The following is a 27,741-nucleotide window of genomic DNA, read 5'->3' as shown; positions in this document are numbered from 1 at the left end:
ATGGATAGTTCAACCAAAGATGAAAGTTCTGTCATCATCACCTCATGTCGTTTAAAACCTGTACGACTTTCTTTTTTTGTGGAACACAGAATATATTTTGAATAAAGTCTCTTGAATAAAGTGTGTGAGGCCTTCTCTCTCTCACTCTCTCACTCTCTCACTCTCTCACTCTCTCACTCTCTCACTCTCTCACTCTCTCTCTCTCTCACTCTCTCACTCTCTCACTCTCTCTCTCTCTCTCTCTCTCCATACAAAGTCAATGGGGTCCAAATGTATTGTTTTGGACCTCATTGACTTTTATTGCATGGACAAAAACATTTCTTCAAAATATCATATTTTGCACAGAAAAAGTCATACAGGTTTGGAACAGCATGAGGGTGAGTCAACGATGACAGGATTTTCATTTTTGGGTGAACTATCCCTTTTAAACAGTATCAAATGTGTCCTCCTTTGATATTAGGATTTCCAGTTAGACACTTTTCAACTAGATTAGTTTGATCATCTTGAGCCACATTAGCACTGTTTAAGCTGTACAGCTATCTGAGCACGGTGAGACGAAACTAGACATCTATAAAACATTACAATCATATGTTCAGACTGCACTGAAGTACATTTGTGTTCATGTCTAAAAGCCCTTAAAATGGGGAGGATTAACACTCCTTTTTAACCATTCCTGCTCTTAAAAGCAAGAAACATTTGTGTAGGAAAATAAATCAGATCATGACAAACAATGCTTTTGGTGGTATATGCATGTATAAAAGTGCATAAAATAAATATTTTTAGTAAAAGAAAAAAGGAAAGTAACAGGCATGTACAGTGTGCATCAGGAGGAGGAGGAGGATGAGGAGGAGGAGGAGGAGGAGGGGCTTCTACAGGAAATGAAATGGAAGAACGCATGATTGAACCACGAGGGATCGTATGTAGTGTCACATTCTCTCACATAGAGCTAAAGGAATCCATGATTGCTGAGGTGTGAGTGTATTATCCTAAGAAATGATGGGCTGCTTGCTCAAAAGGTTGAGGCAGCACTGCTTTCCCATTTTTCCCTAGCATGTGGTGGCAACATTCTCAGCAATCTCTTCCCAGAGGATGGGCTTTGAGAAACAGGGTCAAGTGTCCCACAGACATGCTGCTTCTCTCCCTCTTAATCACACCGATCTCAAAGAAGGACAAATGAACATCATATACCTAAAGATTACAGCCTGTCCATCCGGAAAGCGTCTTCTGTTGCGGGGTCGGCCAGAACCATGTCTGGATCGTTGAGCATGTGCAGGCCGTCCAGTGTCAGAGGATCGATTTTCAGCTCATCCAGGGGGAACTGGGAATCTGCGTCAAAGCTCATGTCACCTGTTAGGGAGTTGGACAACTCTTTGGATAGGCTTGGAGGAAATTTTAACTAAAAGATGCTTAATATAATTCAAAGGTTCAACTTTTAGAACAGGGGTCTCCAACACACTACCAGTAGCTCGTGGCCTAATTCGAGGTAGTTAACCAAGACGTACTTTTCATCCAATCAGAGTGAGCTAAAATTGACAGTTGGCCCTCCCCCCTCCAATGCAAATCAAGTATTTATTTGACACATCGGCCGTGAGGTTATTTTTTTATTTATTTAACATGCAGATGCAATTACAACATAACAGAATAACAACCAACAATAGGAAAAAAAATACCGGGACGGCGAAGTTTCAATCAAGCATGTCATCACGCTTACACGGCTACAAGGCAGTATTAGCTACAAAACTTGGTTTGTATCAGGATGAGTAAAGACAGCATTCAAGCAAAAAAAAGTAAAATAAATAAATAAATGTTTTTAAAAAAAAAATTTTTTTTTTACAAATGTTGGCGAAATATGTTTGTGCCTAATTTGCGGCGCTAGTGTAACAGACAAAGGCCAGTGAGAGCTGTGCGTGTAAACCTCACACCCCTAATCTCAAGAGGCATTCTACAGTAGCAACTGACGCTAGAGACTGTGGTCTTTAGCCTCCTTGTTAGAGCGCCCGGGTCCGAGTCCCGCTTAGAGCGGGCAGTTCAAACTGGAGGGGCTAGACTAGCAACAATAAAGGTTTATTATACAGTAACTGGAGCCTCTTGGCTTTCGTATTAAAACCGTATTTGATTATCGTTATCTGAAAACCTTGCAGTAAAAACTGTCCAGCATTAAGCAGAGTTAGACACAGTCTTGCACAGGCACAGCATGGATCGTAGATTTAGTTTTGTGTGAAAACATGACAGAGTGCTGAGAGGAATTACAGTATATGAAAGAATGTATGAATTATATGAATGTATCTCTAAGGGGGAAACCAACTGTCTTCAGAAAAGTTTAGATACCATTTGCTTTTCATCTTCCCTCGGTGTAAAGCCTAATAAAGTAGAGTTTTTACCAGCTGCTTTGTTTACAGAGGTTACCAGGGAAACAGCTCTATTTCTGCTGTTCCATAAGCGCCACCTACTTACATTTTCATTCAGCCTGTCTGACATTTTTTGTTCAGACCACTGTGAAAATCGGACCAATTTCTTTTTACATTTTAGCCAGTAGATAGAAATTAAGCTAATGTGCGTTCTCAAAATCTCAACACTTCAGATAATAGCGCAGCCTATGTTGAATTGTTTGTTTGTGAATTGTTTATAGAGCAGATAAATGCCTATAATTTATCATTTTGACCTTTTCATTAAAATGATTTAAAGGCTGAAATGTGAGGTTTATAATTTTCTAAAAACTTTTTTTGAAACTTTATATGAACATGTAGTACAGGTTAGAACATTACATGTTATGTTGTAAGGCACCCCTATGTTATACGTTTTTATTTGAATGTTTATGCAACCAAAAAGTGTATAGTGCCGTTCATTTTTTTTTTTTGTTAGTCGGTTTTCGGCATAAAACTTGAAATGACTTTAGTGTGTCGTACTAGTACTTTTTAAACGTTTCCAGCACATTTAAAGGGATACTTCAGGATTTAGCATTAAGCTTTGTATTAGTAGAAAACCTGTAGTATTTTCGAATTACCGTGCTTTCCACCCTCATATCCCCCTGAGACGAGAGATTTATGTATTTTTTGTCTGGACAAAAAATATCGGAGGATTTTTTGGCCAGAGGCTAAAGACTACAGCCAGTAGTAGGGGCTGTCCTGCATGTTCTCAACCCGCCCATTAGAGATGCGCGGTTGGCGGTTATAGCCGCGGACTCCGCGGATAAACCGCGGATCGGGCGGATGACGTGACGAAAAAAAATATTTTAATTAAATTCGGGCGGGTGGCGGGCGGTTTCTAGTCTCGCGGCTGTCATCAGCAGCGCCTTGTATCAGCGGATGGCGGGCGGGTGCGGTTTTGAAAATTGGTCAAAAACGTTGGTGCGGATGGATGGCGGACGGATGATGAGTTTTGTGATGCGGTTGCGGATGAAATAATAGCCCATCCGCGCATCTCTACCTCATAGAGGGTGGGATCTCACTCACAGAATGTACACAGTGTCAGACATCTTTTTTTGGAAGGTAAGCTAGCAGGCTCTTGTTCTGTGGAGAAAGCTGAGTAGTAGGGGTTACCATCCTCTTTTTCCCGGACATGTCCGGCCGTCGATGTACGGGATTCAGCTTTTGCTTTCTGCAGTCGCCATTCATTGTTTACATGCACACTTTTTGTTTCAGTCTGACTGAATTCGTTCCGATTGGTGAATCTGAATGTAGTGTTTACATGAACGCTAAACAAGTGATCGGTTGATGTGCGTTTTAACATTGCTAAGAAAATCCCCGCTCCTCCGTGAGAGATACGAGACCGGTGTGTCTCACAGGTGTCGCTCATCAGTAATCACGCCACCGGCCTCGCGCCGGACTCGCGCCATCCTCCCGCGGCCCTCAGCCTTGTCCTGCTCGCCACAGTAAACATAATGAATGGCGACTGTAGAACGCAAAAGCCGAATCCCGGACATTTTGGGCGATCTCGAAACACATTTTCGGGCAGACTCATCACGGAGACTCACTAGTAGCCTAGACTTGTTGTTTAAAGGGTCACTCCACCCATTTCAACATTAATCTTTATTGAAAGTGGGTTATATATGTAGTCGAAATGTAAAAGAAATTTTGAATTTGGTGCCCTCTTGACCGAGAAAAGACAGAAAATAACTTTAGGGCACATTTGTATGTAAGACAACAACTCCCACAATGCACCACGTTGCACAGCTCCGCAAGCCACTCCCACTAATCCAGAACAGCGCAAACATCAGAGAAATCACTCTTCCGTCTACAAGAAGGCTAGCTGCTAAATGAGTTTGAAATTCATTTCACAAAAAATGTCTAGTTAGTTGGCTGTGGCGAGCAGGACGAGGGCGAGGGACGTGAGAGGACGACGCGAGTGATAATGAATGGCACCTCTGCAGCGGTCTCATATCTCTCACGGAGGAGCGGAAGCACAAAAGGAACAGGCCTGATTTTATGTTTTGTTTCTGTTGTGTGTGGCCAGCTGGCTTATACTTTTGTTTTGTATTTGTTTATTTTACTATTAAAATGTTTAAATGTTCGCCGGTTCCAGCCTCCTTCTTCCCACAACAACGAACCCCGTTACATTGGCAAACTCATTAGTGAATTACTCGTTTGTATTTCTTTCTATATGGTGAATTATTGCATGATACCTGGATTTTCAGTCAGGCGAAACTAGGATTGTTCACATCACAACACAAACGTCCGTGTGGTCGTCTGATTCAGAGATTTCGTCTAGGAGAAATTGCGATCGTTGAAATTCTCTGCAGCAGACGGACTCTATCTGTGTCCGTAGCGCACAGCGAGAGCACACGCACCAGCAGCCCGCCTCAGCTCGACCCAGTCCGGGCTCCTCGTTCGCGACAGGCAGCCGCCTCCTGATCCTCCATCAGGCTCAGCTGCTCTTCACTATATTGCGGCTCGTAAAGATAGCCACGAAGAGCGGATTCGAGCAGCAGAATTTCAAAATCCTCTACTTCCATATCATGTTTAGTTTCTTCCGTCATTGTCGTAACTTCCTATCTCCACAGCGCTTGTTAGCTTAGCTTATAAACAAGATGGCTGATATTGCTTTCAGTATCTGCAAGTGAAGTCCCACCCACTGATCTGTGAGTGATAGCTCTGTTAGCGCATTAGGCACAACCCCCTATGGGCGGGTTTGAAAGGGTGGGAATTTGTGCTTGTAGTCTATACAGAAATCCCCCCTTTTTACACTTCCTCCTACAATGACGTCAAATGACGATTTTTGCGTCATTGTAGGAGGAAGTGAAAAAGGTAAATAGTAGATTTCTCTTGTCTCAGGGGAAAATGAAAGAATGTTGCACGACCATTCAATAGTATGACTGGTTGTCTAACAATGGACCTCTTAATGCAAATGGGTGGAGTGACCCTTTAACTACTGCGCTCTGTTACCGGTAGGCGTAGCCTCCTAAGGCAGCGAAGCAAGTGCATTCTGGGAGTTGTTGTCTTTCATCCACATAAGCCAAAAATACATTTTCTGGCTTTTCTCAGTCTAGAAAGCTCCAAATTCAAAAAATAATTTCACATTTCTTCTACATAAATGACCCATTTTAAAGACACATTCATCTTTCCAGAGGTGAAGTATCCCTTTAACAATACCGTGATCACTATGATCGTGATATGGAATTTTTCATACCATTTTATCTCTAGATATGATGCACTATAAAAACCAACAATAGTTATGTGTAGACGACTACAGTATAATATGCGAAGTACTGTGTTCCATAAAGAACTGCATTCTCTGATTCTGTTCTTTTTTCTGACATCAGGTGTATACCAGTTTGGATTGTTGTTAATTTGAGAGTTATGATACATTTAAAAGATTTAAGTATTGTATAACATGAGTAGCTCTCAGCCACTTTAATTTTTAAAAAGTAGCTCTCAAATGAAATAAGGTTGGAGACCCTTGTTTTAGAGGGACCTCTGTGATGCTAGACTTCACGGCAGCATCATCAGCACATGTACAACAAAGGATTATGCAATATTATGCAATCTCTAACAGGGGCAGGTGCAATACCTGTGAGAATGATGTTGGGGATGTTCCCATGGCTGCTGTAGCTTAGCTGCTGCATATCCTGCAGGTTGCCGTGGCACCCAGTGAGGTTGAGCATCGCAGCTTGAGAGTAGTTTAGAGTGGATCCCTCACTGTACAGACTGTTTGAGCTGATGGAATTCTCAATCATGTTGAACTGCTCCAGCTAAGGAATCAAAACAAATTCAATTACTATAAAGTGAAGGTTGGAGACGACAATCAAAGGAAAAAAACATACAGTTCTTCTGTTAAAGAAACACGCCGACTTTTTGGGACTTTAGCTTATTCACCGTATCCCCCAGAGTTAGATAAGTCCATACATACCCTTTTCATCTCTGTGCGTGCTGTAACTCTGTCTGACGCACCCAACGCTAGCCTAGCTTAGCACAAAGACTGGAAGTAAATGGCTCCAGCTAGCATACTGCTCCCAATAAGTGACAAAATAACGCCAACATTTTCCTATTTATATGTTGTGATTTGTATAGTCACAGTGTGTACAAATAACAAGGTCATATGAGACACAGGCATCTTTTAAGCGTATACACATACTGGGAACTATATTCTCAGAAGGCGAAGCACTGCTACTTGGTCTCCTACTACTAAGTCATTTTTCCTCCGCCAGCCACCGGAGCATGATAATCTCCGATGGCTGCCACATGCACTTTGAGCGTGGACGGGGTTCTGCCCGCGTCCAATAGCTCTTGTAGGAAGGAGAGAACCACTGGTATCTCACATGACACAGGTTCAAAACGTTTGTCCAGACACCAGCTGGAAAACACTGACCATTTAGAAGCATACAGGCGCCTGGTAGAAGGGGCCCTGGCTTCATTGATCGTGCTCAGGACCTTCTCAGGAAGGTCCCCGGGTACCCATTGAGGGGCCACACATGGAAAGCCCATAAATCGGGTTGTGGATGCCATATCGTCCCCTCCGCCTGCGTGAGGAGGTCTTTCCTCAACGGAATCGGCCAGGGGACTTCGTCCACCATCTGAACCAGCTCCCGAAACCACGGTCTGGATTTCCAGAGGGGGGCCACCAGGAGGACCGGGCATCCGCTCTCCCTGACCCGCTCGATAACCTGGGGTATCATTGAGACGGGGGGGAAATGCATAAAGGGGACGGTTGGGCCAACGCATCCCTGCTTTTCGAGAAGAACACTGTGCAATGAGTGTTCTTCTTCGAGGCAAAGAGATCGACTTCGGCCTCGCCAAACATTTTCCATATCAGGTGCACCGTCTGAGGGTTCAGGGACCACTCGCTTAGGGGAGTGTTGCCCCGTGACAGCATATCCGCACCCGTGTCGAGGATGCCTGGGATATATGCTGCTCTCAGGGAGCTCAGACTGGTTTGTGCCCAAATATGGAGATCTCTCGCACAGGCTGCCCGACCTGACGCCGCCCTGGCGATTTATGTAAGACACCACAGATGTATTGTCCGTCTGGACTAACACCTGGTGTCCCCTGATGTTTGGCAGAAAAGCTTTGAAGGCCAGACAAACCGCTTTCATTTCCAGGCAGTTGATGTGTAAGCTCTGCTCGACCAGGCTTGCCCTCGTGTAACGCTCCCCAACCTTGGTTAGATGCATCTGTGAAAACCACCTTCCAAGTGGAAGTCACACCCAAACTCACGCCCTCGAGATACCAGTCTTGAGCCAGCCAGGGAATCAGTGTCCGAAGACAACCGTGATTCACCGTGACTAATAGGCTGCCTGACCACCATGAGCGGGCTGGCACACGGCACTTGAGCCAGTGTTGCAGCGGGCGCATGCGCAGTAGTCCCAAGCGGAGCACTGATGATGCGGCTGCCATAAGCCCCAAAAGTCTCTGAAACTTTTTTAGGCGTGAGCGTTCGCCTGCCCTGAAAGAGGCTGCGAGCTGTTGAATAGAGAGCGCGCGCTCTGTTGTGAAGCATGCTCTCATAGTCATAGAGTCGATAACTGTGCCCAGAAAGATCACACTCTGGCTGGGATTCAGTTTGCTCTTGGATAGATTAATTCTGAGACCCAGACACTGCAAATGGTTCAGAATCAAAGACCTGTGGTGTAACAGTTCGGTTCTCGACTGAGCTAGATTCAGCCAATCGTCGAGATAATTCTCCCACCGTATGGCGGAGAACCGGAGATGGCGTCGATGTAGGAGAAAACGAGGCACGCGGGGATGTGGCCGGCGTGGGCTCGTTAATCTCCATCACCTCCGGTTGACGCTGGCTGCGGCGCTTCTTTTTCCCGGGCCGCAGAAGGGCGGGGAAAGGAAGAGCAGGGGAAGCGGCGTCGCAATCTTGGGAGAGAGCGAGCCGCAGCCGCAGCATCGCGACGGGCATGCCCTCACAGTCCGAGCATCCGCCGGCGGAAAGTGCAGCTTGAGCATGGGCGGAACCCAGGCACGCGACGCACTTAGCATGCCCGTCCGCCTCGTGCAGAAGAGAGCCACACGTGGCGCATGAAAAGCGAGGCATTTTGTAACAAACGCTCGCTGTCCTGAAAGCAAAGCAAACAAAGGATATTGCGTTGGTGGCCGGATAGCGACAGGAGAGAAGCGACAGGGGAAGACGGCTTCTGAAGCGAAGGCGAAATCCGCTCAGTGGTGCACACTCTAACTGTAGAGCTGGTTTCGAAGGACTCAGAGACGTGAAGTATGTCGCTGAAGGAGATGAAATCTGCCATAATGGCTAATTTGGGGGCTTTTATGGGCTATGGCCACGCCCCTTGTGGCGGGCTCTGACGTGTATGACGTAATGATAGCTCATTGGCGCACACGTTGGAGCCATTGGATGTGCAGTTGCTGCAGCACAGCCAATGAGTGAGCCAGACACTCACTGTGCTAGCTGTGCAGCAGCAAAATGCGTTTTACATTTTAAGCTTCAGAATTTGAGGAAAAGGAGTTTCCCCACTGCGTATAGCTACGCAATACGAAGTGGATGTTCTCGAAAGGGAACCAGTATAATTTTGTATCATCATTTACGATTGCGGTCTGACAGATGGTGGTTTTCTGTGCACACACACGCAAATTTCTATCCTTATTTTCAGATCAAATTAGACCTTCATAACAGACTGCAAGGAGATCACCTTGCAGCCTGCTTGAGGGTCTCCATCAATGGGCCAAGCCCAGAAGAATTCAATGATAAAAGGGCTTTAGAACTGTTTTTCTCATGAGCGATGTTCAAATTCAGGGTGCAAAGTTTGCCGATATGAATTGTATAATAAAAAAGTAACATCTTTTGATACATATTTTTGATGGTTCAAAATGTACACTCTATATGTTTGACCATTATAAACTATAATTTACTATATGTTGTGTATGTGACTAATGTGCCCTACCATCACCATTTATATCTATGCAACCAATAAATAAATTACTAAAGCACAAAATTGTTTACAGGAGAACAAATTTCTTCATTGATCTAGTTACTTAATTTCCCTCTCAAAATGCACCAGATTTATGCATTTAGATTTCAAATTTACAAAATTTTCTTACAGGGGAGGCATGCCCCCGGAGTCTGAACATGATGCAGATTCAAACAAAAAATGATGCAGGTCGGATTCAAATCTACATCTCTTTTGTGTCTCTTATGTGCCACTACTAAAGAATAGCTCACATGTAAACCCTACACTTGTCATCCTAACCTAAAGCTTTCAGCTGCCCTCTAGTGGCCCGTATATGTAAAGAGCAAGGTACGAATTGTTCCTGGACAGGGTAGTTCTTCACATATTTCTTATATTTCAGATCTTCTCCATTTCTACTCTCCTGAGAGAATGCTTAGATCCTCCAACCAGCTATTATTGATTGTTCCAAAATCTCGACTTAAATCCAAGGGTGACCGCCTGGGCTATCTCAGTTCTTGGTCCAAAGCTCTGGAATTCCTTACCTTTTTCCATTAGATCATTCCCTACACTATCCATATTTAAATCATCTCTAAAAACATTATTTTTCTCAAGCTTATGCTTAATCCAATTACACTTTTAGTTTTAATTGTTTTATTTGCTTGATGTTTTGTATTAAATCTATTCTTTTCTGATGTTTTTCGTCTGATATATTTTATTAGTATTTAAATGTTATTGTATGATGATATTTTGTTATGTCTGTTGTGCAGCACTTTGGTCAGCATTCATGTTGTTTTAAGGTGTTATATAAATAAATTTGACCTTGACAGTGACATATTTAGATGAACAGATAGAACTGTGGTAAAACTTTATATGTACTGTCTTGTATGCGTCTTAAAAAATTCCAAATGGGCTGGAGCAGCTAAAGTACAAAACTTATTTATACTGGACATAGTGGCCTCACCTGCTGAGACAAAGCGCTGGTCTGCCGAGGAGACAGCTGCTGGTCGTAAAAGGCATCACCAAAGACACTTCCCAGAATGGACGAGTGCTAAAAAGAGAACATATTATTATTAAATCACCATCCATGAAAAGGCTAAAGATAATCAATACAGATCACTGACTATCACAAAGGCCTTAAAATAATATTCTCAGCCCATGGACAGGATCAAAATCAATTTAAAAAAAATTGACATTCTGCATCAATTCATGATGCAAGAAAACTGACAACATCAATTCTGTATCACCATGTTACTTTGACGAAGACATTTTGGCTAATTTCAAACACAAAAACATGTTGCACTGTATGGAAATGTAACACCTTGTTAAAGCAACAGATAAGCAAAAAGCTAAACCTAACCCAGTATCTACAAGAAAGAAACAAAGAAAAAAAATCCACACAATCACTACAGTCATATTCTCTATAGTGATTATATTTTTGGAACGGCTTTTAGAGACAAAGGGAAGAAGCTGCACACCATTATTACAAAGTAAAAAGTACAAAATTGAAAAAAAAAAACATGCCACACTGTGGGACCCATCAGAGCAGTCAGTGGCCTCTGGAGCAGTGTTCACTGCCAAAGGCGAAGTAACTAAAAGACTTATATAATTATGTGTGATAAATATGAACTAGCGCAGACAGAGCAGATATACCCTGTTACTACATATTGTATAAAACTCAATGATGCATTTTAGGTCTGGCTAGTAACAACATGCATATAGTACAATATTAATTTATATCAATTAGATTGCAGAGCCATTAAAAATAATAATTATTGATTTATAGAGTAATTTAGTTTTATATTACATTTTTAAATCTTAAAGCTAGTGTAGCCAATTTCAGAGAGGCTAGTAGTAGCAAGTTAGCTTTGAAAGCATAAGATCCCACCCTTCCTTTAGAGCCAAAGCCACACATGAATGCACACAGCAGATTCTGCAAAGCATCACGAGACAGCATTAAATTACCTCATGTCTCAAAGCACATATCATTACAATAATAATGAACGTAAAAAACTTACAGAGCTCCACTTGTACCACCTGACTGCTACAGATTGATTTCGGTATTGACCGTGTTGACATGGAAATGCATAAATCACAGCTCAGTGTAGAATGTCACGGGCTGCCATCTCTTAATTACATGCAATTACGACATGGCGTGAACGCAGCATAAGCTTGTTGTTTTGGTTCTGGAGGAACTGTATACGGTCTCTGCTGTTTGTTTTCGGCACTCGGTGACTGTCTGTCTACAGCTGCGTCCGAAAGCTTAGGTAGCTGACTTGTTGCATCGCTGCCCTATCAGGCAATGACTTTGCAGGCAGTGTTTGTGAATGAATGTACTTCATGAAACAGCTTTAAGCATTATGCTTCAACTCACATGACAAAGAAATTTGTATTTTAGAAGCAAATTCCCAGCCCGCATTCATCCTCTCGAATGGCACTGTTATTGCAGAGCGCAGTTGAAGCGAGAAAACGCACCAGGTTCCGAAACAAACGCTCCAAACGAGCCAGGATTGAAAACGGCCTATGTGGAGTGATCGCCGCTGCTCGCCACCAGTATTCTGGAGGGTTTGGTTATTTAATTATAATTATTTTTTTAAACACGTATTGACAGAGAAGGGGATAATAATATTTTCATAGAATTATTTAATATGTATTTGTTTTAATAACATATTGTTAAACTCCTGAAACGAATAGTGGAAAGTTGGTATTTTTTTTTTTAAAATTGGACCTTCTCAGGTCCACTCGGTAAAAGCACATTTACTAATATCAAGACCCAACCCGTGTCCAGGGCACTCATCAAAGTTTTGGACCCGATCCAGGTCGGGTCTCACCCCGGGTTTTCAGGGTTTTTGAAAAAATGTTGGTCCTGAGACTTCCACAGAAGATATATGTGCATTTAAAAAAAATATTTAGAACATTTTTTTTATTGATTGCTATCAGGATGTGAAAAGAGTTTCAACCAGTATAACAAAAAGTGTTTATGAAAAACATTGCCTACCCTCGCTTTAATGTACGGTAATATTGTATTTTTTTAAACACATTTTTGTTTTTTCACAAAAACAAGGAGAGGTTTGCACTCCATTCTAAAAAAATATTTATTTTTCTAAAAAAAGGCTTTAGGCTGAAACAGTGTTTTTTAATTCTCTTGCTCCAAAATAATAAAAGATTCTTAGAAAAGACATTTTTCCGAGTGAGGCCCTCTTCTTAGATTTTTGGCTGATTGCTCGCAGAGATGCAAAAACCTAATTCTAACAATATCTAGTGGTACGAGATACAGGGGGTTAAAGACCCCTGAATTACCAAGTAAGATACAAAGAACTATACAAAAATCTAATTTCTCATTATTACTCTCTAAATCTGCATTAATTCAAAGCATTAACATTTAAAGCAGTAGCATAAAAATACATTTTAAAGGACAATAATCTTGTGTTAAACTGACACAACCAGCAGTTATGCTCAAAATTCACAATATCAACATGATCCGGTAAAAGGATATGCAACAGCAATGGCACTTTCAATGAAACTGGCCTATATCGCTACTCAGCATGATACACAGAACGACTAAGTGGTGCTCAGACACACAGCGAAGCAGCCAGGATCAGAGAGACTGGGAGACACGACTGGACTAGGACACACAGAGCGGCTAAAGGGACAGGCTCCAGATCGCCTCCAAACAAAACAAACTACAGGGTGGAAGCAGCGGCTGCTGGGTTCGCCTTACTTGAGGCGAGCCCCCCGGTGAGAAGCCTTGATTGGAGACCGGAGAGGTCGGAGACTGATTGGCCGAAGACCCCACCCTACAGCGGTACTGCTGGAGGGAAGCAGCCTATATGGAACAACACCAAGTTAGACCAACGGAGCCCCTATAGGGGACCTGAGACTTTGGCCTGTGGCTCCCAATTTAGTCAGGAAATAATTTACTACAATGTCTCTGTCTGATTATTTGGCCATTTAAACTGTTCAGTCTTTACTTGATCGTACCAGTACTGTCAAGACTGATGATATGTTTAAAACAGAATAAGCTGAGAACTTAAATGAGAAAGAAAGAACACTGCTTGTTGAAATTTATTGTTTACACTACCAGTCAAAAGTATGGACATCTATAATTTAATTGCGTTTTTCTTTTCTTTTTTTTTAACGCCATCTAAAGGCTTATCCCTAAATTCTTTAAGCTTCAGTCCGTAGCTTTTATGGGTTAAAACTTATCCAAAATACATTTTTGAGAAAATACATAAACCAGCCAGTGTTCAAAACTATCTTGCCTTAGCTCAATTCAAAACGGTAAGCTTGTAATAATGTTTTTAGTTCCAGTGGTACTGGTGGTATTTTGCGTCATTACATCACATCTGGACAAAGAAGGAGTCTCGGCTAGTAGGCTATATTGAGTGTGAGGATGTTGGAGGTGGAGATTTATAGCCTTTTCTCACAGCACTTGATATAATTAAACTTATCAATTTGATGGCGGATCCAGAAAGGTTCAAACGACAATCACCAGTGACAACTAGAGATTCACCCGTTGTAAGACTTTGTTAGGACTTCGGAGTGGCTACAGACAAAACTGCAACCGGGCCCATGCGAAAGCAAGGATAGATATCGGAAGGACATTACATGTAGTCACGCAATGCTGACGTTGTTAACATTAACAATTTGAGAACAAAGTAGAATTTGCACGGTTTTACGTGATATGATAAGCGATTTTTAGATTTAATCAGCGCGATTTACTGCAATGTCAGAACCAGAACAAAAGTGGATTTAACAGGGACCATACAGTCAAACATAGTTACAATACAAAGCTTGTAACTGATGCACAGCATATAGAGTTTGTAGCTAATGCTAATTTTCAACTCCTGATGACATTTTGCGGTGAAAATTATTATGTTGGTCATACTTCCAAAAAGAATAATCTGTGATTCTGAATGCCAGTATCCACACCGGCGCGGTGACTGACAGCCGCACACTCTCCTCAAACATTGTGTTCATCAGCGCTGTGCGGTGTCGAGGTAAAACTCACATAAAGTTGATAATTCCACGAATAACTGCAATTGCAGATTTCGAACAGAGATGGCGACAAAGAGTAAAAACTGCGGACTGCAGCTTTAATTAGTTCTATAGATAAATACGTTTGTCTACATGCACTACTGTTCAGAAGTTTGAGGTAGGATTTTTTAAAAATGTTTTTGGGGGAAAAAAAGTCTCATGTTTTAACAAGGCTGCATTTATTTGATAGAAAAAAAAGGTAAAACCGTAATATTGTGAAATACTATTACAATTTACTATAACTGCTTTCTGTTTTATCATATTTTAAAGTGTATTTTATTCCTGTAATGGCAAAGCTGAATTTTCAGCATCATTACTCCAGTCTTCAGTGTCACATGATCCTTCAGAAATCATTCCTATATGCTGATTTGCTGCTCAAGAAACATTTCTTAATATTATCAGTTGAAAACAGCTGCTTTGAAAACTTGTTTCAGGATTATTTGATGAATAGAAAGTTGAAAAAAAAAAGCATTTATTTCAAACAGAAATCTTTTGTAAATCCTAGCTGAATAAATTTCTTTTTTTTTTAAAAACACTTCTGAATGGTAGGGTAATTGTCCTTTTTTTAATGTTATTTTTCTTCATGTTTTTAAATGGCTAAAGATGGACCAGAAGGTATGGAAGTCATATTTCGCAATTGTGACTATATCACAGTTGTGAGAATGAACAGGTTGTGCAGAGGGAAAGGGAGGTGATTTAAAAGAATCAAAAATATTTTTTATATATATATTCTCTATTATTACTGTTTTTTTTTTTTTTTTACATTTGTGTATAATGGTTAGGTATGCCCAAATATTTGACTGGTACTGTATCCATGATTATTTTGAATGTCATTTAGTGCCCTGTATGATCTTATTGACAGACCGTACATACCCAATATCTAGAAATGCACTGCAGCTCCATGGAGGTAAGTGCTGAGATGTGATCTTACCGTGTTAATATCCATGCCCACAGAGGTTTGCGTCTGGCTTCCTGAGACAGGTGGCAGCTGGGTGTTCTGCTGGAGATGAGGAAGTCCACCAGCAGTCTGCGTCTGTGAGGACGGCTGACTGAAGAAAGCATACTGAGCCAACTGCTGCTCAAGCGTCATAGCATCTATCGCCACCTCCTATTTACCATAGGTCCAGATTGAGACAGTCTATTAGCATCTGAGTAAGTAATGTTCCTCCTGTAACACCACCTTAAAGCTGTCCTTCTCAGCAGCTGGAGGTATGAGAGCAGTGTTACCTGTGCTGATAGAGAGAGCGGAGGAGAGAGGGTGGGTGACAGCTGCTGAAGACTCAGATGCTGCTGGGAGTCTGTGTTAAGGATCAGAGGAACTACATTCTCATGGCGGCGCTGAAAGCTCACTGTCGCCGTGGACTGGGCTGAGAAAACATGTCACACATCAAATGCTGAACTAATAGTATCCTAATAATTTTAAATACAAGTTAGAAAATCCATTTATGTAGGATATCATTAAATTGGAAATATTAGACACTTGCAGACACCATTTTTAGTTTTACCCAGAAATAGAGACAAAGGGGCATTAATAGATATTATTTAATGCAATATATCTTGCCCACAAATGTTCAAAAGGTCTCAAGGTTAGTCCTCGTAATCATCATTAAAGAGTATTATAACAGTAACAGCACAGGACATCTTTACACACAGAGTGCATATCCTAATTCATATCCTATTTTATCGAATAGAAATTGCGAGTAAAAACATTTGGTAACACTTTACTTAAAGCCTTAATGTATAAGGTATTCATAATGTAAGATTTAATGCATTATATCTTTTCATAAATAATTGTAACCAAAGTTAAAACGTGTTATAATATTTGCAGATTCCTTGTTACATCTGAAATTGGTTGTTTGTCATATGTTTTAATGCGTTATACTTTAATAAGGTGTATTCAATGAATAGATAAGTATTATAATGTATTATAACTGTGGTTACAATTATTCATGAGACCATAAAATGCATTACAAGGCATAATTAATGCATTAAAAAAATGATACAAAGGCTTTAAGTAAAATGTTACCAAACTTTTTTTTTAAATCCTTACCCAGTAAATTACAATTGCGTGGGAAAAATAGTAAATTCATTGGTTTAAAATGAGTGGGATCCCTGAAAACATTCAGCTACTAAAATTTCTGGAAATGTAAAACTTTTTAAAACTTTAATTAGAGATTCTTTTCAGCTTTGTCATTACAGCAGATGTACCAGAGGAAACCTATTAGCCTAAATGGTGGGGACCTCCGAATACCGGTCAATGGGGAGAACCACTGTCCTAATGCGTATGCTTGTCAGAATCACCTTGGCTGGCAGACGTGAGGCCCATGTGAGTGTTGGACAGGTTGCCAGTGCTGTTGGAGGCACTGAGAGAGGATGAGGAGTCATCAGGGTCCAGAGGTGTGGGGAGAGGAGGGGGAATCTGGATGTTGGTCAGGTCTGGCAGAGAGCCGCCCGTGTTGTGTGCCACTGGGATTAGAGATGAAGTCATTTCCTGATCTGGAGACGGAAATATGCTGGGGAAATGACACGAGGGAAATTAAAACGAACCGGGATAAATCGATACGTCAACAGAAAAAGCCCATTGTACTGATTATGATATGATAAAACAAGGCTGCTGCTATAAAGGGGTAGGTCTGTCTAGATAGCTGTTGGGTTGAATAATAAATGGATAATTGTTTGCTCAAATTAACCTTTGACTCTCCAAACTGAATGGTCCTTCAATATTCACCTATCCTCTACTTGAAACTTTATCAGCTTCAAAAAGAAAATCCAATGAAACCACACTTACTTGATTCCAGGTATTTTGTTTGACTTGTGCCTTGGTGAAGTATTCTATGAAGAAGAAAAAACGGCAAATAATTAGTTGATAAAAGATCACATGAAAATCATAGTAAATAAATCTATTTTAAAATGTACCTTTTTGTGATCCCATATCAGCTTTTGACATTCTTTGTCCATGTCACTTTCAGCTTCCCCTGTTCCTGGCATAGTGAGAAGAAAAACTAGTACATAGAGAGGGATGAAATCATACGCTGAAACAAGTGTGGGGAAAATTCTACAGGATATAGTTCACAGCAACCTTTAACCTGGCATTAGATCATTGATGAGAGCATTTAATAAGATCATAAAATAAAAATAAAATAAAATAAAAACCTTGTTTTGGCTGAAAATCTTGAGACCCTCCTGCAAATGCATCTTGTGGGTTCAAAGTGCTCTGGTGCAGGGCAGAGTCTGAGTTGGTCCTACAGAACAAAGAAATTCAAGAATCACATGATGTAAAAGCCTCCTCTAACTAAAATTACAAGATTATATTGTACCACAACATGCTGATTCAAATGCACAATAGTGGTAGGAAGGTATAAACAAACATTTGATAATTACTAACATTAAATAAGAAAACTACCTTTTAGCAAGATATCTTAGAAAATGTTACCATCACATTTTTAACTGTAAAAAATAAAAAGCAAATATTATGGATGCTCTTTCATTTTAAGAATCTATTAAGGATGATTCATATTTTTATTGCGATATTAGTATCAAAGGCCATATTCATGGTAAAAAATCATAAAACAAATACACAATTTACAATTAATGGGGCTATATGTAAGATTTTTCATGTATTAATCATTTTTTTGTTTTGCCAATGTGTAATTGACTGTATTTATTTAATTGAGGTCATTTTAATTACCTCATCTGTCAACATAATGGCAGTGAATAACTGAGCTTGTGCACTCATATCCACATCTCTATGATCAGATGCTTTCTTAACTGCCGCTTTCAAACCGGCCTTGTATCATAAATGTTTAAAAACTCTGCTCTCTTTTTTTATTTTATATCGCCTGTGCATAAATTCGCTGGCTTCCGCGGCAGATCACACTATAAATAAACGCGTAATCACTTTCTTTAATGTACTTTAATGTTCTAATGTACTTCCGTAAGGCAGCGTGCTGCATGATGCCTTTTTAATCGTTCTTTTGCGCATGCGGGTCAGTTCAGGACCAGGATCGGTTCACATTGGGATCTGATATTGGCCACATTTAAAACAACAATGTGAACAGCTAAACAAAAAAAAAATTGAGATTAAGAAATTAAGCACTAAGGATCGCAGTGTGAATGTAGCCTAAAAGTCGCTCTCAGCAGCGCGTCTGAATGTCCCTTAAAGGTTCTCTAAGCGATCCTGGGTGACGTCACTTCTTGTTGACGTTCGAACTATTGTCAAACAAAACGGAGGCTAGCTAGACCCTCCCTCCTCCTCATCCGCACACTAACCCCCCAAACCACACCCCCAAACCCTTCTTGTCGGTCATTGGCTGGAACAGTTTGTTATGTTTTGGGGAGCGGGTCGCTGCAGTTTGTTTTTGGTGCTGTTTGTGAAGCATGGGCTGTCTACAGAGATCGCGTTTCTTTACAGTGTGTTCAGGGGACAGGCAGCCAGCGAATAGTGAGGAGATGTTTGCTGTATGTGACAAAAAATGTTTTGGCCTAAAAAACACATGACATCGCTTAGAGCACCTTTAACAGTAGGCTATATCGCTGCAAAGGTACTAAGCGAAGAACGAAAAAGAATTTGGGCATGAGTATATCGGGGCCTTGAATCACATTCAATTCCTTGTACGTTATGCCTGCTACAGACTGTGCGATTAACCCATAAGATCATTACAAATCACACTGTAGTACGACATGGATCTAATAAACTTAAGACATGCATGTAGACTGTACGATGATGACACCTATTGAATCGTAGGGAATGACGCAAGTTAGTATAGAAAAATAAAACGTCATCAGCATGCGCTAGTGGTAAACAAATAGAGCAAGATTGGCGGTAAGTAGTTTTAGCGCCATGTCGCGTTGATCAATATGCTATTTCAAGGTGCTCTGATGTTGGGTGACGTCACTTCTTGTTGACGTTCGAAGTATTAATGGCTACAGAGACCGCGTTTTCTTTTACAGTGTGTTCAGGGAACAGGCAGCTAGCGGATAGTGAGGAGATGTTTCCTGTATGTGACAAAAAATGTTTTGGCCTAAAAAACGCGTGGCATCGCTTAGAGCACCTTTCATGTGCCATTTTTATTGGCTAGTCAGTAGACATAGGTCGTAGCAGCAAACACATTGTGAGATGATCATGCTAAATTTCGGACACTGTCAGAAAATTATCGCCGGCTATCTTTGTAGGACCGTGACTTTGTTCGTAAGTCCGTGACAGCGGCCGTTTTTGAACCTCTCTCACTGAACTACATAGCAGGGGCGGACTGGGACCAAAAAGTGGCCCTGGACTTTCTGGCCCACAGCAGCCCACCACATACCAAATCATAACACATTGGTCCAATATATTGCAGAATATTTTTTAACACCACTTACAGCATAAAAATATAACAATACAAAAATAAATGCTATTTAAACATTTATTTTAAGTAACACAACATATATTAGGTCATATTTGGAAAACCAAAGGGAAACAAACAGAAGAACATTAAGACACAACATTATTAATACTATCAAGACAGCATATCAGCTAGTCAGGGGAAGCTAGAGCCATCAGAGGCTGTTGAACTGCTACTCTTCGCGCCAAATGTATAATCTGTTAATTTGAAGCATTTCACAGCATCTACCTCTAATCCTTTTTTTAACCGTCGGCTGAAATTGGTCCTTGTCGGCTTTTTTTCAGCCGATTCGACATGTCGGTGAAAGAGGGAACTCTGATTGGCTGTTCAGCTTAGTGAACGAGTCAGTGCACTGCACGACAATAATAGCAAAACAGCGAGCAAAGAAGTCAAAACAGCACAGATAGAAGGCTGTTCTAATGTTACGTCATATTACCTGGGTGTTCCTTGGCGAATATTTCAATATTAACATGAGCGGAGTGGAATAAAGAAAGTGTTTAGCAGGATTGATATTCAGAACGGTAAGCACGCACTGCTTTGTTTACGCTGTGTATCTGCAGCCGCCAGCGTCGGTTTCTCTTTTTGAATGACGAATATAGACGAATTTATCTGCAGAAATAGACAGTTGTCTCATTTACACTCAGGCGCAGAACGCGCATTCTAGCTAACAGTCGGCTGTAGTTCTCTCGGTGTGTTCAAGTGCAGCTTTTTTCCCCGCGACACAGGCGACGCGGCGATGCGAGGCGACAGTCGGCTTTCATCTGATTCTGCGCTAGTTCATCGGCGTTGGCTTGGTGTGTTTCCAGGACGTGAAAGAGGGCGTGTTTCAAGATACGCAATGGAGTAGACCAAACTTAACAGGGAGGGAGGGCAATACACTCACATGCATGCACACGAAACACACTCCTTGTCGGCCGCGCCCGCGCGATCGATTCCCTCATCCATTTGCGTAGAAAAGACATGTAATAGGCTATTATGATTTCCGTCATTTTTTATATATATATATGTGTACCGGGCCGGCCCACATTGGCCAGCGGCCCACCGGGTAAAGTCCCGGTGCTCCAGATGGCCAGTCCGCCCCTGCCACATAGGACCACCGTTTAGTAGCCACGGCCACAGAAATCGCCACGATTGGTCATCTTTCGTCAGACAGTCCAAAATCCTACAATCTGTACCAGGCATTACATGTGCACGAGTGCGAGCACGGCCAATAATTTAATGGCTGCAGTTCACTTAATGGCCACCGGTGTTGCTGAAAACAAGGGTTTCTGAATTCTAGCCTACATACAGCCCCTTTAAACAACTTAAAAAAATTACAATGTTACAATAACAACTATATAAACTATATCAGAGTTTATTATTTGAGCTATCAAAGAGCGATGAAGAATAATTATTGACATGCAATTTTAACAGCTATCTAGCATATTAGTCCAGCACATACAGTATATACAATCTTTAGCAGACTGTGTGAGTATAAACTCTCACCTCCTCCAGCTGGTATCAGGTGGTGGTGACAGATACACAGAGGCATATGGACAGCTATCAATGTGAGATTCAGCATTAAGGACTTCATAATGCCAGTATAAGTAAATCACAGAAACTTTAAACAACTATGTTTTTGTATGGCACACAGAGCAAAGCAGTGCAATAATTGTGTCTGCATTCATGACTAGACACATCAAGGATATTTGACGGCCATGTTTGTCCACAGAGAGGGGTCTGCGGTGTGGCGACGTGATGCGATTCCTGTCCCGATAGACCCTGTCCACCAACCCATGGTGACGAGTCGTTCTACTTGTGTCTAATACTGAATTCTGAAAAGGAGTCTGATAAAAACCAACAAACATGAAGTAGAGCTGCACGGTTAATCGTTAAATGATCACAATTTTGATTCAAACACCCACACGATCTTATTCCTAAATGACAATGATTTGGCAATGTCTATTAAACCTTTGATAAGTATGATCACAGCGAACATTCAAATCAGAGAGAGAGAGCAGCTGTCATGTATAGGCAGGCAGGGCCTAAAACTAATTTTTTGCCACAGCTGCCAATGGCCAGTGACTAAAGAAACTTTACCTGCCATAAATATTTTTTACCAAACATGAAACATAGATTAATTAATTAGATAATTAATCCTTAAAGTTACAAAAGGTTATTCAGTCAAGAGCAATGAGTGATTGTTCTGTCTTTTGTTGTTTGACTAACATTAAAAAAGACAGACAGCAGCAGGAACATTAGAATGCTGTCACTTTATGAGCTAACACATGGGTCCAATATACCAGGGGTCTTGTCAACCACACAGTATCGTTATTTTTGTGTAATATAGAAATATTAAAATGATCACAGAAGTACTGGGATAAAAGTTTATAGTTTGGATATAAACACTGATGTCTACAGTAGCAATCAAAAAAAAGTAAATCACCTTTTAAAAGTAACTTGATGCTTCAAATAAAGATTAATTACATTGTTACACCAGTCGGTGGTGACAAGTGACTGTTAAAAAATGTATTTGTCATTGAATCATTCTCTCAAGAGATTTGTTCAAAAACACTGAAATTATTCATTCAAAAAAATAAATAAAATAAATAATTTGTTCAAAATAATTAAATAGACTGCAGTAATTAAAATTTTGTCAGGAGCTTTAGTAAATTACATGTTATTTCGTTTAGTTGTCTATTCAGAATTGTGGGAGAATCGTGATCTCTAGTTAAACAAAAAAAATGTGATTCTCAATTTATCAAGAATCATGAAGCTCTATCATGAAGATAACATTTCCGTACACAACTTGTATTCCACACATCTATTCATACTCGATATCACCTGCTCCTTACCTGAAAGGAAAGGTCAATGGTGGCATTTCCAATCTGATTGACATTTGGCAAAGAGCCGCCATAGTACTGTCCTCGGTTCTGACCAAGCTGTAAATACTGGGTCTTCTGTAACTGTAACTGCAAGACAGAAAAACAAACATCCAATCAATAAAACTGTGAGATACTAATTAAAGTAAAACTGCCCTGCTGAAAACACCATTCAAGGTTTCCGGGAGTGATATTTCTTAATTGAAAAAGAGGCTACTTCCAATTATAAGTAAGGACACAAGGAAGGAAACCTTGTAACAATAACCATAACTATATTAGCGTCCACACCAACATACATTAACGTTCTGATTATAAGCGTTTTCTGCAGTTATTTCGCCTTCCGCTTTAAATTAGGAATGCACAATATATCGGCCACCGTATCGGCCGATATATATATGCATTTTTAATGTTATCGTTATCGTCCTCAGGGCATTACAGTGCGACCTTTTCAGTCACATTTGCGACTTTACAGCGTGCGACTGTCAAAAAGTATTTAGGAGTACCAGTGCGACTGACCCAATCAGGCCCGGTGGGGGTGCTAGAGGGAGCACCATCAGGTGAAACTAATAACAGCATATTGGCCAAACAGATTTTACAAACGTGCCAGTGTGTATTTGTGTTTGCACTCTGGAGAGCGTGGAGAGAGAACATGTTTTTGCAGCATTGAGTAATGTAGCCAAATACAGACATATCTGTTGATTTCTTGAACAGAATGGCCAATCAGAGGAGTTTAAGTTAAAGTCCACTCACCGTCCAAAACGCTGGAGTATGTTCAGTACTGAGTTTTGCAAGCTCGCAAATCCTCTCATTGCAAAAAAAGTACAGACACAATGTAAATAAAAGATTCATTGTGTAGTGTAGACAACTTAAAGGGATACTCCACTTTTTTTGGAAATAGGCTCATTTTACAACTCCCCCAGAGTTAAACTGTTGAGTTTTTACCGTTTTTGAATCCATTCAGCCGATCTCCGGTTCTGGCGGTACCACTTTTAGCATAGCTTAGCATACATCATTGGAGTTGACAAGACCATTAGCATTTCTCAAAAAAAAAATGACCAAAGAGTTTTGATATTTTCCCTATTTAAAACTTGACTCTTCTGTAGTTACATCGTGCACTAAGACCGAAAAATGTAAAGTTGCGATTTTCTAGGCTGATATGGCTAGGAACTATACTCTCATTCCTGCGTAATAATCAAGAAACTTCACTGCCGTACCATGAGAGCAGCAGGCGTAATGATATGACGCAGCGCCTGAAAATAGGCCACCTTCCTTCAACACAACGGAACTATTTTTCGAAGTCTTCTGCATTTTACAGCGGGTGAATCTGTTGTCGCTGGTGATTGTCGTTTGAACCTTTCTGGATCCGCCATCAAATTGATAAGTTTAATTATATCAAGTGCTGTGAGAAAAGGCTATAAATCTCCACCTCCAACATCCTCACACGCAATATAGCCTATTAGCCGAGACTCCTTCTTTATGTGTACAGGTGTGACGTAATGACACAAAGGCTGTGTCCGAAATCTCCACTCAAACCACTACTCCCTAACCCCTATGTAGGGGGTAGGGAGTAGAGCACTATATAGTGAGCTCACCAGCATAATAGAAACACCACTTTCGGACACTACTCGATCGTCTCTCGGCGCCGTTGATTACGTCATTACTGTCGCACTATTTAAACGCGCCATCATCTGTCAGCTGGTGCCGAGCCAGCTCTGGGCTAAATAGATTTTTTTTTTAATAAATACATTACATTATATTGAGCTTATTTCTCCAAAATTGTAAAATTAAAAGTAATTTCTGGCCGTTTCTGTTATAATGCGTTACTCCACACATGATTATAACTTATAAACATAAATAAAATTAATACACATATTTCATATATTTTCATTTTCGCGCCACACCGTTTTCTCTTGCCTGTCGACATTAGGAGAAAAAAAAACCAGATCTTCGTTATCAAATATCTTGCTCATAATACTCTTAATAAAACAGCTTTTAGACTCTGTGGAGATGCCACTCAATATTTATCTTTTTTGTTTGTTTGTTCTCGTGATTCAGAAGATTTTGCGGATTAGCAAAAGAAACAGGATTTCTAGACACAGAAAACGACGTGCTGTTCTTGCTACGCTAGCGAGACGTCGTCAAATTGTAAGTTAAAGATGAAGATGATGCTGATAGGTCTTTTACGATCAGCGCAATGCATGATGGTATGTAGGGCTTGGGTTAGTGACCATCGGTTGTACACTTCTTTTCAAAATGCATTCTGGGATACATTGAGTGGACTATATAGGGTATAATAATCATCACTATACATTCGGACAGCACTACAAAATGGCGAGCTCAGCTCACTATATAGTCCACTATATAGTGAGTAGTGGGAGATTTCGGACACAGCCAAAGACATGCTCGAATTTCCCGCAGAAATCCACCAGTACCACTGGAATTAAAAACATTATTACAAGCTTACCGCTTTGAATCGAGCTAAGGCAAGCAGATAATTTTGAACACTGGCTGGTTATGTATTTTCTCAAATTTATTTTGGATAATTTTTAACCCAAAAAAGCTAGGACTGCAGCTTTATTTGATTATAAGGGAAGTTTGTGAGACGAGTGACAGCTTTTTAATGATTATATGGAGTTTCTGATGAAATTCTGATTTTATACAACAATTCAATAAACAAATTTAATATTAAGTGACTTACATTTAAGGAACAGTATTGTCAGATTTTTCTCTATTTCGTCAACGAAAATAGTTCCAAACAAAATCATAGCTGAACCACTGCGCATCGTTTATGAATTAATCTGCGTTTTAAAATGAATCTAGTGAGTCAATGATTCAATGACCCATTCATAAAGACAGTCGCTTGCTTTGTTCCTGAATGAATCAGCCGTTTGAAAGAATCGATTGAATGAATGATTCAGTGACAAAGACAGTGACTTGCCGCCCCCTACTGGCAGTTTTAGATAACTTTTTAAAGTATAATTTCCGTTTAAATCATTTAAAAATTATGTATTCAAAACCTTCTATTTAAAACCTTAATCTCATAACATTGTTATCATGAATTTGAATGCATTCATGCCACTTCTGAGCCTCATTAAATAGTCTGTAAATATACCTACTGTAAACGCCACCTTTTTGTTCTTCTATGCCACCTCTGCAGTGCAAAGATGAATTTTGTTGATACTAATTTAATTTGATTGGTAACTTATTCTTACTGATTGTGTCTTATTATTTTAACTAAATTTTTAAATAGAAATGTATGAATTTGACATAAAAGATGACACATTTAATAAGGTTAGAAAAAGTACCCTTACAAAGGTTAAAAAAAAGCCCCAGCAAGTCATTTTAAGGAGTCGAATATCGCCTCATAATGGGAAGGTTCATTTCTGTCATTGATCAGGAGGTGCTCCTAAATATTTGACCATGGCATGCTCCTAAAAAAAAGGTCAGCGTAGAACCCTGGGCCTGATAAGAAAATTTGGCCAATATATTAAAGCCGATAAATAATGGATTATTTCCTTCAGCTGAGACACTTCAGATGACGGTTTTGAATTGCTTGAAATATGAGTGGAATCACTTTTTTTTTTTTTTTAAAGAGGAAAATACAGTTAAGAGCAACATGTGCAGTGCAAGTCTGTCAAATAGGCTACATAAAATTAGAACTTGTGTGCTTGGGACATGGCTTTTAATGGTGAGACTTTTGTTTTTGTAATCAGACTCTCAAAAATTGTATAAGATTTTATTTAGATTTATTGGCTTTCAAATATAAAGAATTACCGTTTATCGGCCAAAATGTTCATATCGGTGCATCCCTACTTTAAATGCTCAAGCCGAATGGATTCTGATTAGCCGTCAATATTTGTATCGTTCATCGGATGGAAAAAGAGCTGCATTAATACTGTGGCATGCATACATATGTTACCATGCGTATGCTGCAGATTTTATATAATGTTAGAAGCACTTGAATTTAAACAGTAACAAGAGAAACAAACAACAAAAACAAAACAGAAAAACTGTGAGCATAACTTTGAAATGAGTAGTATTTAGTCTTAATCTTGGGTGGGATGTTAGTAAAGCAGTGCAGGCTATGTCTGTGTGATCACAACCCTGTCATCAGTTTGCTGGAGTCCTTATTTTAGCATAAGTGCACTGGCCAATAATGCCGAACTGAGCTAATAGCCTACATTGTTGTTTATTGCTAAATTATTCATTGAGAGCATGTAAACATAAATACAAACATTGAGATTTGAAATTAAAATTTAGATTTAGAACTCTGGATATGGCCTTGATTAAGTTACAGTCCAGCTATAATGGCGAGAGACTATAATGTGGCTGTCAAAACACATGCTCAATCCATTCACACTCATCCACTGCAGATGTGAGCATGACAACTTTTATAAGGCCTCGTCGTGACCGTCTGTTATTATCAAACATCTCAAAAGCGACCATTGGAAGGCAATCCATTAATCAACGCTAGAGACAAACGCGCACTAGAGAGGGGCGTTTGTTATTGTTTACGTCCAGACAGGCGGGTTCCGTGCGTGTCGTATCAACATAAATTCTGCCCCGCACCTCGGGCTGCAAACGAATGCTGCCATAAGAGAAAAAAACAGACACACTTACACGGGCCGCCCGAGTAATACTCAGGTCTTTCATCACCTCCTCGAACGCAGCTGTCTCTTCCGCTTGCTTCTGGTTGTGTAACGCGATCTTCTCGCTGAATTTTCGCGGATTATTCGAGGTCGCCATGTTTCTCTCCTCCTGAGCTCCGCTCTGGTTCAATGAGACGCTGCTGCGTGCGCGCGTCCGTGCGCGTGGGCGTATGAACACGCACATCTGGAGCGCGCGGGTTCTCCTCGTCTGTTCTACAGCCAATATTCGAGGATTATTATTATGTGTGCTGTGAATGAATGAAGATTAGGAATGGGAATAACAACGTGATGCTGATTCTGACTCATTCGGTTCCATAAACGATTCTTTAATACCTTTTAGGAAGAAATATTAGGGAAAAAATCCAGTTAGGCTATGCCCCTATGCACTCAGCAGTCTGACAGTCTGACAGTCTGAAATTATGACATTATTTCCGATTTAAACAGATAGGCTATAACAAATCAAAATATTGCAA

The 27,741-nt window shown here is 40.4% G+C and overlaps 1 protein-coding gene across 3 annotated transcripts; it reads right to left on the bottom strand.

Annotated features, from left to right (window-relative positions):
- Positions 1 to 852: 852 nt before the first annotated feature.
- crtc1a (CREB regulated transcription coactivator 1a) lies at positions 853 to 27,418 on the bottom strand. Of its 3 annotated transcripts, none has more exons than XM_056235432.1 (14): positions 27,240 to 27,418; positions 22,593 to 22,709; positions 21,447 to 21,584; positions 21,244 to 21,305; positions 17,531 to 17,619; positions 17,294 to 17,379; positions 17,166 to 17,209; positions 16,679 to 16,890; positions 15,605 to 15,744; positions 15,309 to 15,485; positions 13,062 to 13,166; positions 10,305 to 10,391; positions 6,007 to 6,187; positions 853 to 1,347 (listed from the first exon to the last, which is right to left on the bottom strand). In XM_056235432.1, exons 1-14 carry the CDS (start codon positions 27,363 to 27,365, stop codon positions 1,196 to 1,198), a joined length of 1,716 nt encoding a protein of 571 aa, XP_056091407.1. In that variant the 5' UTR covers positions 27,366 to 27,418; the 3' UTR covers positions 853 to 1,195. The 3 variants fall into 3 exon arrangements, with proteins under 3 accessions (XP_056091407.1, XP_056091408.1, XP_056091409.1); XM_056235433.1 differs by having other exon boundaries at positions 17,294 to 17,358; XM_056235434.1 differs by lacking the exon at positions 13,062 to 13,166 and having other exon boundaries at positions 27,240 to 27,417.
- Between the last annotated feature and the right edge of the window lie 323 nt (positions 27,419 to 27,741).

Source organism: Rhinichthys klamathensis, unplaced genomic scaffold (genome assembly GCF_029890125.1).
Source record: "Rhinichthys klamathensis goyatoka isolate OS25496 unplaced genomic scaffold, OSU_Roscu_1.1 h1tg000422l_1, whole genome shotgun sequence".
Classification (NCBI taxonomy): Eukaryota; Metazoa; Chordata; class Actinopteri; order Cypriniformes; family Leuciscidae; genus Rhinichthys; species Rhinichthys klamathensis.
Note: the sequence above shows the minus strand (reverse complement) of the source record. Positions and strands in the feature narration are given on the sequence as shown.